Source organism: Dipteris shenzhenensis, chromosome 26, assembly GCF_047967505.1.
Source record: "Dipteris shenzhenensis isolate YYH24624 ecotype China chromosome 26, Dip_SZ_1.0, whole genome shotgun sequence".
NCBI lineage: Eukaryota > Viridiplantae > Streptophyta > Polypodiopsida > Gleicheniales > Dipteridaceae > Dipteris > Dipteris shenzhenensis.
In genome coordinates, this window is record NC_141621.1 from 50,086,643 (window position 1) to 50,100,420 (window position 13,778).

A 13,778-nucleotide genomic window follows, 5' to 3' on the forward strand; every position below is an offset into this window, starting at 1 on the left:
ATGGGAGTTCGGATGTTGGAAGTTGATGCATGCAATCTCTCACGGTTGCTGGTACCCTTAACTAGTGCAACAAGTCTCAGCAAACAGCCCAAAGTGGGGGTTGCAGGAGTGGGCAAAGACCAAGCCTGTAGGGGGGTTTTATAGGCCCCCAAGGGCTGGTCTGCTCGACCAGTCCACAGACCTGGATTGGCCAGCCAGCAGACTGGATTGACCTTAGAACTGGGTTGGTTGGGCAACAGGCCAGTCAGCAAGGACAGGGGTCTACCAGCTTCTGTATAAGGCCCCCATTGTGGGGAAAAAAGAGCACTTCAGGGTGTCCATTTGCAGGCTGTAGCCAGTCCTCCAGGAGCACACAGCCAGGCGCTGAAAGAGCAGACAGAGGCAGCAGCAAGGACACATTCAGTTAACAGTCTAGCAGCGTCAGAGCATTGGATGGTGGAGACAGAGGCGGCAGCAGGAGGCACCAGCATCAACAGCAGCAGCAGCAGCTCTTAGTCTTGTGTGGAGAGCTCATCCAGTGAGCAGACCATATCTTGGCAGAAAGGGTGTTGGTTGGTAAAGAGTTTTGGGCTCCTCCCACAGCCACTAAAGTCCTCAACAAAGGTGCACAGCAGAAGGAGAGAGCGGCGGATTAATGCAATACTGTGTGGCCTTAGATCCAGCACTAGTGGGCAGCACCCCGCTGTCCACGTATTGGGTTTGTGAATACAACATTTTGTAATACATTTTGGGTCCTCTCTTGGAAACTCTTATACAAGTATTGGTTGTCATATAGTGCTGTTGCTGTCTATTCTAGTGTGTGGTAAATTTAGATTTACATGTATATGTATATGTCCCGAGTAGGATCCAGAGTTCTCAGGTGTGATCTTGTGGTTGATTCAATGTTCCGCTGCATGTTCTAACATGGTACCAAGGGCTAGAACTTGAGCTAGACGTACATGTTAAGATATTACTCCAACACGAGGGTTATGGGAAGGCTGAGTGAGTTTGAGTGTGGATGGTAGCGGAAAGGAAGCAGAGAAAGTGAAAATGCAGCAGGGCAGAAGCTGAAAAACATAGGTATGGGAGGCACAGAGGCGAACATCAGATGGGAAGGGGAGAGGATATATGGAGGTTCAGGAAGCCGACGGGGAAGATGTACAGGAGGATCATAGCAAAGAGTAGGGCGGGCTGGGCTGAGAGATCGGAGAGCAGACGGAAGAGTATGGGCAGGGAGGAGAGGAGTACGGCAGGTGATGGGAAGACCAGCAGTGTTTAAGCTTACATGATTCGGAAGCTTGCAGCGTGAAATGTCATCAAATGTATCAGTTTGACTATCTCAACTAGCTTCTCTACAAAGACTTGGGGAAGCCTTGAGGCCTTTATGTTTTCCCTTGCAGATATAAAACTTGCGAACTTGGTAAGTCTATCCACCACTACTAAAGTAGATTTGTGACCTCTATTGTTTTGGGCAAACCATGGAGAACTTTCCTGCTTACAATCTGGTCTAATGGATGCAAAAGACCGGCTCATTTTAAGTGCTTTGCTTTATTAACTTGACATATTTTACATTAGACCTCCTTTCAACATTATATTATACAGTCCCTGCTGACAACAAACCTTGCACAGGAAAATGCAACAGGCTTGCAGAGATAAGACTACGACCCATACTGCATTGTGCAGAACTTAAGTCCCCATTTTTATTGGTCAAAGATAAATACGTAGAAAATTAGCGTTTGTAATCCTTTAATTACAATAGTTTGCTTTGACCTTTCTTATGTCTATAATTGTATAGAGAGAAGGGAGGAAACCCCTTGTTCTATCTAGAGCCTACTCACTGGCAATATATGGAGATCGAAACTACATGCAATGTTCGAGATCTACGTGCTGATCTTTGTTCATGTGTGTAGTTTGTTGTTCCTTTGTTGAGATTATGCTATGTAACCTAGCCATAGTTTTTCCCCAAGGCTTTTGCATGTCTGGTAAATTTATCTATTTTGATGGTGATGATGATGTAGCTTCAGGTTTAGATAGCTGAGTAAGGATGAGTACGGAATCCTTATGTGCATTAAACAGGAGAGGAAGCATTTCTCTTGTTTCAGTTGTCACAGTTACAGAAAGTGTTTGGAATGGTGCCATAAAAGAACTGCACTATTTGCCTGTGGTAGAGAGCTCGAAGATGGAAGTATAAAGATTTGGATTTCTCTGCTATAAAGTTTCAAAAGGGTCCGATGGAACTAAATAAAGACAACCTTACTGAGTGCTCTGGTGGCTTTTGAAATCACAATTGGAAGTGTTAAATTTTACTGGCTGCTGTTGGATATGTGTGCAATGATTTATACATGTCATGTGTTCGCTAAACGTCTAAGTGATTTATATTTTGTAAATTGAAATTGTTGTTCTCACTATATGTGGCATTAAAGGCATATTTTACTGAAGTGTTGATAACCTTTACAGGTCCTTTTTGATGTGGTACCTGATGTCAAGCTCAACCATGCTAGAGCACTAGTGCAGATGCTACCTGTTTCTTCACCACTTGCTGAGTGGAAACGGTCTGGCCTTACTTTTTGCTACTCATCATCCTAATGATTTTTGTTTTTCTCTAATACACTGAAATTTTGCATTACTAATGATCATGTACCCATTTGTGAAAGACAGCTCACAGACCTATGAGACAAAGCACACACCAAAAAAGAGTAGCTAGTACGTTTCTGGGTATCAAAGAGTTGAGGAGTGCACATGGCATCTCAGCTCAAGATTATAATAGCACACATCTATGTTCTAGTCCTATAGCAAAGTGGCCTTCATTACATCAGTTTAGGATTGAGAGTCTTTGCGAGCGTCCTTCACTTTGTTCAATTCTATGGACTTCATCTTGAGCTGAATCGGGGTGAGCTCCTCTGATATCCATACCTTGATGCTTCTCAACTTATTTGTTTGCATGAGAATCTTGATTCTTCCTTTCCTGTCATTCAGTACCACTTTAGCTTGTGTCCCAATAGGAGCCACAATGGTTATATCCTTTCGGTCCCATTCAATCTGAGGGGTTGCTGCTATGATATATTGCCAGGCTCCCTTCATGCCAATCTTCAGGTAATCCTCCAATGCGTAGATATCGAGCATTAGCCGCCCTCTTTTCTTGTTCTTGCACCCCTCCATATACTTCACTTTTGTTGATTTTGCCGTCCATTGTTGCCGAGATTTTCTCTTTGATTATTTTGACCTCATTGGTAACCATGTCATGGACTTTGGTTACCAACTGTGGTGCAGGTTCTGCTTCCATTTGTATCTGTAGTACTTCCTGTATGATGTCTTGTTTGCCATTGTTCTCCATCTCCTTCACTTTCTTCCTGAGAGCTGCAACCATAAGTCTAAGCTCCCTTACTTCCTGCTGTAGAAAATATATATGCACCCGTGGGTTTGAGCCTACCCTCCGCTTGTAATGCAATGTGTATGGGCTGGGTGTTGCTGCGATGTCAGAGTAGGAGGATTTTCTGATAACAAAAGTCTTCACCTTTGGGGGCTCCATGATGGCCTGTGAATAACTGAGGGCCCTCTTGCTATCTCTAACACCCCAGACTGAGCCCAGGGCTCAGCTCAGCCTGGGGGCTGAAGATAGGTTGCTCTTGTACCTCTCGTAGGTTGATGATGTGCAAAAAAAGGCTGCCCCCTCCTGTGCGACCTGGGTTCGGGATGAACTGCTGTTGCTGACGCTTTTGTTGCTGCTGACACGAGCAAGTACTAGGGGCCGTCCTTTTTTTTGTTGTTGCTGTTTTGCTGTGCTGTTGTGACTACAGCAGACCTGCTAGGCGGGAGAAGAGACGGGGGGAGCTGGGGGGCTAGGCGCTACACGGGAGGTGCATGCACAGGTGTTGGCGGGCGACGGCGGCGGGAGTGGGAGAAGAGACGGGAGGAGCCAGGGGAGCTAGGCGCTACGCGGGAGGCATAGGGGCAGGTACAGGCGGGCGACGGCAGGGAGAGAAAGAAAGAAAGAAGGAAATTTTATTAGAGTCTTCGGAAGACCGATGGGTCCATGAGATTGAAAGAAAACCTAATACAAATCACAGTAAGGGTGGAGCTACTGAAACGAGCATCATCACCCGTGCTGAATCCTAAGTCTGATCATACATAATCAAATACATCTGGATGTAACAATGAAAAGAGAAAGACTGGAGCGGAGCGGAATCCTCCGTATGTCATGTCGCCCTGGCTGGTGCATAGCCGGTGATGGGACGCTGGCGCCCGTCAAGGGGTGCTGTGCATCTCGATCTCCAAGACGAGGCTCGACGCAAGACCAGAGCCACCGTGAGAGAGAGAGAGAGAGAGAGAGAGAGAGAGAGAGAGAGTTTAGTAAAGTCTTCGAAAGACCGATGGGTTTATGAGACTGTGAGAAACTTGATACAACCCAGCTGAAAGCGTGGAGCTACTAATCGAGCAACCCCATGTGAGAAGTGCAGCGGAAATGAATGAAAGAGAGAGAGAGAGATAGCACGCCTCACACACACACACACACATTTTTTATGAGAAGAAATATTTTATTGCTCTGAAATAATTACATTCATAGTTACTTCAAAAGCGGAGTAACTACTACTCAACTGAACACACACACACACACACACACACACACATTGAGAAGGAGAGAGAGGGGAGAGAGGCACATGAGAACTGCAAGTGATCTCCGGAGAAAACCCTGCTACATCTGGGGGAAAATCTCAAAAAAAAAGAGCTGCTGGAGAGCTTGGAACACATAGCTCAACAACCAAGTGAAGGGAGCACTAGGGAGTGGAAGAACTGCTCCACTACCCTGCTCCTCTGGTGCACAACAGGGCTGGCCCTGCTCCTCTGCTAGGCCCTCCAAGAGATGATACTGTGAGCTGGCTCTATTGTATTCTATCCTCTTCCATGGAACTTGCAACAGGAGGAGACTAGAGGTGCTGGTATGCACGTATAGAGAGATGGTTTGAGCGACTGGGGCTCCACATGGATAGACTACCTCCCTTCCAGTACAGCATGGATGCTCCGTTTTCTCCCCTCCTATCACACGAGGTCAACCAGGTTATTCGTGAGGATCTACTACAGCTACACACATTTCGGACCTGGTTGGGACCGAGTGAACTCCCAGTGAAGCTTAGCTTCTATAGAGATCACTTCTTACAAATCACAGCGGAGGGTTTCAGCGACCCACCAGGATACACGCAGATTCACCTACCCCCCTCGCTGAGGATCTCTCTTGGGCAGTTCTGGGTCTCCTCACAGAGACTTTGCATCGAGAGCGGCAGAGCAGAGTGACTATCCAGGGAGAGGCGCATATGCACACTGTGTGACATGCAGGAGGTTGAGACAGAGGAGCATTTCATCTTCAGGTGTCTTGTGTACTATGAGATCCGAGGGTGTTTCCACTGCCTCTTCAAGGATAGTTATGGGATATTGGCCCGTTTTCTCTCCTATCCAGACTAGCGGTGTTTGGTAGGTTTCATTCATGAGGCACTTAGACACCGCGAGAGGATAGCATCACCACTCATTGCCATGAAGCGCTCTGTATCAATGCCATTGACGCGTATAAATTTTGTATCCCAAGCACGGAGACAGGAGCAGACGTCTTCCTCGGCTAATCTCTCTCAGAGCTCTATTACGGAGTTCGTTTAGCTAGATCACATGGACGCCCACCAAACGAGGCCTCGACATGACCGTGACCCGAGCCTGTGACCCGACAGCTCAGACAGAGGGTCGCACAGATCACACTTGGGGACATCCCTTGTTTAGAGTTGGAGCCCGACCGACGGGGGTCACAGTAGCCTTGGTCAGACGTAGAGCTACGACCAGGAGACGTGCCAGGACCGCACCTCTAAGTGGCCGACAACACTCTATTGCCGACTTCATGCCTCCACTGCCTCATCCATCTTGATATCTTGTTGCTGCCGATGATGATGATGATATTGATGATGATGCTGAGATTGATATATAGTCGACCATCGACATGACTATGTTGTACTTAGGACTTAGTACTACCATTCTGCATTTTTTGCATTTTTCATTGGTATGGATGCTCGTTTAGTAGCTCCACTACTACAGCTTGTTGTATCAGGATTTTCACAGTCTCATAGACCCATCGGTCTTCCGAAGACTTTAATAAAATTTATATTTCTTTCTTTCTTTCGTTCTACACCTCTGCCAGGCTCCACTGGATGCTATGCTGGAAGAACTGCTCCAGCGAGAAATGATGGGAGGAGGGAGGCACATATATAGCCTCCAACCCCCCCAGTCTGTCAGCCTACTAGGGCACCGACCTACTGTACATAGGGGGCGACCCCACTGCTGTAAGTCAGCCAACCAGGTATGACGGGGCAACCCACCTCTAGGATGTCCACAGGCCTATAAGAGGGGCTGGCAGCAACCCTACTGCTCCCTGACACAGGGCCGACCAGGCTGCCTCTGCCCCCATATAAGGGGCTTACTCCTACCTGGATATGATGGCTAGGCAACAGCCCTCTAGGACCGACCTGCCACTCCTGTACATAGAGGTTGCTACGCAGCTCTATAAGGGGGCTGCCCCCCGCCTAATGGTCAACCAGGCCAGGTGATAGGGCCGAGACAACACCCTATACAAGGGGCTGTTGGGGCCTAGTCTCTCCTGCCCAAACACACCTGCTAACACAAGTAGATCTACCCTCACAGGGGCGGGCATACCCACAACAAAAGCCCTCTCTCTACCTACGCTAACCTCACTCATTGGGGGGGGACAGCCACAAGCAAGGCCCTCTCTCTACATGGTGACATTAGGAGATGTTGCCAGGGAGCTGGGTGTGCCGCTGGAACAACTAGAGGAATCTGTCGTGTGATGCTTCACTTCTGAAGGCCACCACAGGTACTGTCGAAGAAGTCTCCTCGTGGCTCAAACCGGCTCAGCACGATCATTGGAAACCTGGAACGGTTGCTCCCAGGCCACAGGTGCTAGGTACACTCTGGTCTGGTACTGATAGAGTGGGTAAACTGGTACAACAATCCAACTGCTGGTGCTGATACATGACTCCAACAGAGGATCCTGGAACAATAATCCAATTGATACTGACTCCAGTGCAAGGTCTGCTTCCCTGCATGGGCACCTGTATCATAGAGCTAGATAGCCCCCTCTGAAACCCCCTCTCAAGTCCAAACTGGTATACCTGTTGCCAGATTAATGAACTTCAGTGCTCCAATGGCAACATGCATATAACAAATGTCTAGGTTCCCGCACTAGCAATCTACGGATCCATCCGGATCTCCAGTAGCATTAGACAATAGCTGCAACAAAACACTAGGAGACCCCCTCTGGATCTGCTAGGTCATAACGTCCAAACAAAATAGAAACTAGTAACATACTGCCACCTGAGTCAGCGGGGAACAACTCTGTGTGGCTCGAGGTCCTCGTGAAGGCCTGCGTCGATAAATGACTCCCTACTCGGTGGACCTGAACGGCAGGTCCAATTGCCACAAACAAGCAAGCAATCCTCCATCTAGAGTCGGAAAGCCTGCTGGCAGCTCCTGCCAAGTGCTACTAAAAGGCTGGAGTAATCGTGGTCGCAGGAGTCACACTATTGGCTACTTGGTTACTGGATCCCTCTGCGTTCCTTTGGGGACACTAAGGCCAATAATGACCTGTCTGGCCACATCGGTTACACGTACGGGATGCCTTGAGAGCTTCTCGTTCCTCAGCTGTCAACTGCTTTCTACCTTTCGGATCAGCTGTCAAAGCCTCAAGCTGACTGTCGTAGGTACGATCGACAAAGCGCTCCTCTTGATCAAGCACCATGGGGACCAATTCCTTCTAGGTCAACTCATTCACCCTACCACTGGTGATCAGGGATGAATAGAAGGCCCCATACTGAGAGGATAACTGGGACATGAGAGTTATGGACATGTCCTTTGATGAAATCTGCTTCCCTGCCTGGAGGATCTCTGGCTGAAGTTCCTGTAACATGATGTGTTCCTGCATCGATGAAGACTTCCAACAACCTCATCTGGACCTCCAGGGAAACCCTCTTCATGGGACACGTTCGGTTATACATGGATGCCAAATGTTCCCATATACTCTTGGCCACTGTCATGTGCTTCACGTGATTAATCACCTGAGGAGTACAGTTAAGAAATATAAATGATCTTACCCTCGCATTAACACGGTCCCATGGCTGGGACAGAGTCTCGGTCTCCTTCCGAGCCAGGATGCCATGGTCCTCTGCCAGGGGATCTGGTTGGGCAACACCTATCAAGACGAAATCTGCCATGTCTAATGACTGTAACACAGCTTCCATCATCACCTGCTAGACGCCGTAGTTGAGCCTATCCAACTGCTGGTCAACCGGGAACGTGGGCAACATTGGAATTCTAGTCTTGTTCTCTGCCATCTTGGACAAAGTCACCATGGCGGAGTGAAGAGGATGATGAGCTGAAAGAGAAGATGGATGGTATAGGAGGGAACTGAGGGTTGAAGAAAGGAGAAGGCGAAAGAAGAGGATGAAGGGGCTGACAGCCCAATGTGCCTTCACACCTCACTTTCCGTCCCTTGGAAACACCTCCTCTCTGATCTGAAAACACCCTTCAAAGTCACCCCTTTGCTGGTAACCTGAACAGTCCACTCCTCGACTCAAAGACACCTCCGAACAGCACCCTAATCCTCCTCTATGTGTGTTGGCTCAGCTCTCCCTCCGCTCCTCGGGTCTCAAGCCAACCGTGGCTTTGATACCATGAGAGAAATGCAGCGGAAATGAACGGAAGAGAGAGAGAGAGAGATAGCACACCTCTCACACACACACACACACACTGAGGGTCCACTCCTTGTCAAGAGTGAGGGAGCAATAGCATGAAATTAGAAATAGAGTGCTGCCGGTTCCCTGTGGATGCAATCCTATGCTGTCTCTTGGTCACAGCTCTACGTCTAACAAGGAGTGCCAACAAGAAATAAGAGTGCCAGCAAGAGAGCAGCCAGCCCCTCCTAGTGTCTGCATGATTGCGGCTCATGAATTTCGTGTTGCAAATAATAAATGTTATCTTGCGGGTCTATCACGTGTCCGAGCATATGAGCTCCTTTGATCCCTCTCCGCTGCATCAAGTTGGAGAGAGAAAGAAAGAAAGAAAGAAAGTGTATTATTGTCCACTAAAGGCCAAAATGGAGAGAGAGAGAGAGAGAGAGAGAGAGAGAGAGAGAGAGAGAGGTGTTAACGTCTTCAGGAGACCTTGCGGGTCTATGAGACAAGATAGAAGATATATGTAACCCATACAAGCCACTGTGGGCTGAAGCAAAGAGCTCACGACTGGGTCTATGAGACAAGATACAAGATATATGTAACCCATACAAGCCACTGTGGGCTGAAGCAAAGTGCTCACTAAGGCCCTTGCTGAATACTAAGTGTTAAAAATGCAAAAAGCTAGTACAAAATATATAGTAGGAAAAAAAGGAGCAATCAATTGCTAAGAACCAGAGCTCCAAGTACATGTGGAGGCTCTATATAACCCGGCTCCCTGATGGTCCTCTGATGTTATGCAAAGAGCTCATGTATCTGTGTCTGTCGGGCTGTCTCTTGCGGTGGTGGGGGGTGCGCTTTCCTGGATCTCTGTATCCGATGGGCTACATCGAGAGTAATGCCTGGTCTCTGGCGGTCTCCTCTAAGGAGGGCTGAGATAGGTCGAATCTCAATCGTGCGTGCTCTGGTCGTCCCACGTGTCGTGTGTGGTCTCCGTGTGTCTCGTCCAGCCACATCGTGGTGCCGGGCCTCACTGCTGATCCATAGTGCTCTCGTCTCCTTGAGCTTCTCCTCCTCCATCTCATGTGGTGCTGGCTCGGATGCGTAAAAATTAGTGACGCGTGTCTGTGCTTGGTCTAGCTGGGTGTCCTGAGGCATCGATTGTAGCTGATCTCCACAGGCTCGTCATGGTATGTGAAGCTATGTTAGTGGGACACTGCTCGTGAGGTGTTGAAGATCATAACCTTGGTTTTCCCAAGGTTAACAGTCAAATATTTTTCTCTACAGAACATCTCCAGAGCCTCTGATGTTTCTGTAGTCCCTTTGCTGAGGAAGATATGAGGACTATGTCATCGACGTATAACAATATCTGCACCAATAGGTCAGCCAGAAGCGAACCCTCTCAACCTAGGCGATTGACAAAAGAATTGATCTCATCAATATAGAGCCTGAAAAGAGTAGGCGATAGGGGGCAGCCTTGTTTTACTCTGATAGTGCTCTCAACCCAGTCTAACAGGCCTCTTGGGGCACATAACCCTCTCTCTAACGGACTCATACAGACTCATGACCCCCTAAATCATGATCTCTGGGAGCTGCAACTTGTGTATAGTTTCAACATTAGGATGATAAAACTAATTAGAATATTTTGACTTATGTATTATATATTTTTGAAGACTATGAATTTTAATGAGGAGAGGCACGTACACTACTTAGTAAATACACTAGTACTACGACTAGCCTATGACTATTAAGCCTAGTAGCACTAGTGTGATTTTGAGCCTTGTATTAGCCTTTCCATAATTTTCTTTCATCGTTAGTGCAATAGAAATTATTCCTTATATCGGAAGAATCTTGCCAAATTTATTCAAAGTGATGATTTTGTTGTCTACAGCCACTATACTTTGACTCTCAAAAATATATTAAATGTGAGCACCCATTTATCTTGTATGATCGACCCTGGACTATGCTGCGGCTACAGCTCATAGTGAACTACTGCGAGGATTTAGTAAGAACAAAAACGATCAGAATCGATAGGACATTTCTAGAACAAAAAATATATGAATTGATATGGCAATGTTCGGCGTGAAATAACCAAATTAAGGATTTAATAAGAAAGAAAACAATAAGAATCAATAGGCTATTCAATGGCTCAAATCTGCACAAATTATAATGTGCCTCCAACTCTTATGCATTCCAGCTCCTCATGTTTGACAAGAATGCAAACGATAATGAAATCACATTATCTTTAGTTTCAAAGCAAGCAAAGCACCAAAAATAAATGCAAACGTATTGGATGAGGATTAAATAGGTATAGATATAGAATATATATGCATTCATAGATATAATTGATGATTAAAGTTGGACGGTCATAATAATATTATGTGTACTATCATTGGGATTAGGACTACTATCAATAATATTGCATGTAGACGTAGGAGAACTACCATTAAGGAACACTCTAATAAAATTACTAATGGTAGTGACAAAACTACCACTAGTAGTTTGGTAATTACCCCTAACATCTACAACAAATATCTGATGGGTAGCTAGTATTAGGTCAAAAGGCCCCAATTGTGCTATAATAATGGACCAAAAAAGGGAGTGCTATAGCATCACCTAAGGGTCACTTTTTATCCATGAAAGAAACAAGTCGGTGCAACCTAGGTCATACAGATCTAGGTCATGTGGAGTGGTTTGTGTCTCTTTCCTTGATAAAAAAGTTACACTACCTTTGATAGTAACTACAAAGATTGCTGCCATAGTGCCGTAGAGTAGCCCCCTCATCCTTTTTTGCTTTTGAGCCATTAAGTTTGATCCACTGATTTTATGTAGAATTATTCTACTATATGTTCACATGTCCTTAATGGGATCTTCGATATAATCCCTTCCATTGTAAGTACTTTTACGATAAGTTTCACATATCCTTAACAAGCCACTAGGCTTCAACACAGATTCATTCTTATGTTTCAAGCCTCAAACTCAAACACCCTTGTAAAAGGGATAATGTATTTAAGCTACATTCAATCCATCAAATCTTTTGAATGACAGTTCTATTGAAAATTCATGTATCATGAATAGGATTTCATCCATTATATGTTCATTTGTCTTTAATAGTATGTCTAAAAATTCATGTATCTTCAATATTATTTCTCTCATGTGTTCCAGTATCTTCAAAAGGATACCTTTATTTATGTCCAAACTTAAGCATTGATTTGTATTTATTAAACACAATTTCATTCCACCTATTCTTTAGAATGAAATTTTTCCGCCAAAAGGTAGCCAAACATAAGGTCTTTCCACATATTCTTAAGAATGAAAATTTTGGCCTTACGTTGGCAAGTCTATGGAATGAGGGTAAGGCCAAAGTCTGGTATGATGCATTAGGTCTTGATTAATGCTTCTTTAGGCTTGAATATTTAATGCATTAACTTCACGACTATTATTTATGCTTGAACTTGTAATGTATTAATTTCATGACTTAGGATTTTATGAAGTTATATCTAACATGCCCCAAATTTAATGGAAATTAATATCCTACATAACACAACAAAGTATCATCATATCCCTTTCCAAAATCATTGGTACCTAGCAACTCTCCTGGTATTTTCACTGCCTTGCATTTGAGTTAGCTATGATGAAGAGTGTTGCCTGCCTTTGGAACCTCTTAGAGTTACCGTTAGCATGATCGAATTTCATGGACCCCAAAACTTGAGACTTGGAGATTCCCATATCACATCAGCGGTAGCTGTCTTGTCCACTCTCAATGCTAGTAAGAGCTGGGCCCCATAGACCGGTAAAAGAAGTCTTTTTGGAGGTTCAATTTTTTCCCTCTGTCTTCTACAGGCCCCATGACGGAATAAAATATATTCACCACCCTACATTTAATGCAAGAATTGACACAACTTTTTTTGGACTTGACTATGCAGTTTACATCCCAAAATTGGTGCTAAAATTGCAGACTGGGAGATTCCCATATCACACCAACAGTAGCTGTTTTGTCCACTTTCAACACTAGTAAGAGCCGGTCCCTATAGACCGGTAAAAGAAGTCTTTTTGGAGGTTTAATTTTTTACCTCCGTCTTCTCCGGCCCCATGACGGAATAGGATATATTCACCACCCTACATTTAATGCAAGAATTGACACAACTTTTTTTGGACATGACTATGCAGCTTACATTCCAAAATTGGTGCTAAAATTGCAGACCGGGCATCTCCATTTGCCAGGGGGTGTCCCTAGCGACGCCTTGGACTTGCTCTATTTGTCTAGTTGAGTCTCTCCACAAAAATCGGAGTGGGGCCTATTTTCCCCATCTAGTAAAACTGTATGCATCAATATGTATGTATGCATGCATCCATGTATGTATGTACACATACACACATATGTATGTATGTATGTATGTATGTGTACTAAAACTACTAAAACTATATGCATCAAATAATGTTGTTGATCAATTTTTGGCATACCCCACCAAAATCAAGACCCCCATTGCAAAGAAAGGTAAGGAACACAAGTGCTTGTTCTTATGCTCATGAGACAACAAAATGCATGACATAGGTAACCAATGGGGTCTTACTTTTGACATTTGTACATACATACATACATACATACATACATACATACATATGTATGTATGTATGTATGTATGTATGTATGTTGATGCATATATGTATATATTGATGCATACAATTTTGATATATGGAGAAAATGAACATGAAAACCATCTAAATTGGCTCTTGTCGTTCGATTTGATATATGACATGATCCCATTTGGATTTGTAAGTCCAAAGATATGGGGTTCTACTTTTAGGGCTTAAATGCCTGAAATAGGCAGCGCGTTAACGCGCTACCTATTTCATGCATTTAGGCCTTAAAAGTAGGACCCCATTGGCAACACAATGGGGTCGTAGTTTTGAGACCTAAATGCATGAAATAGACAGCGCGTTAATGCACTGCCTATTTCAGGCATTCAGGCCCTAAAAGTAGTACCCCGTATCTTTGGACTTGCATATCCAAATGGGGTCATGTCATATATCAAATCGAATGGCAAGATCCAATTTAGATGGTTTTCATGTCCATTTTCT

The 13,778-nt window shown here is 45.0% G+C and overlaps 1 protein-coding gene across 1 annotated transcript in view; it reads left to right on the plus strand.

Moving 5' to 3' along the window:
• LOC147885227 (zinc finger FYVE domain protein) overlaps nucleotides 1-13,778 on the plus strand; it is a 246,996-nt gene that overhangs the window by 63,088 nt on the left and 170,130 nt on the right. Inside the window, exon 6 of the mRNA XM_087397706.1 lies at nucleotides 2,437-2,531. Coding sequence (XP_087253832.1) covers nucleotides 2,437-2,531 — 95 coding nt within the window. The remainder of the gene's footprint in view (nucleotides 1-2,436; nucleotides 2,532-13,778) is intronic.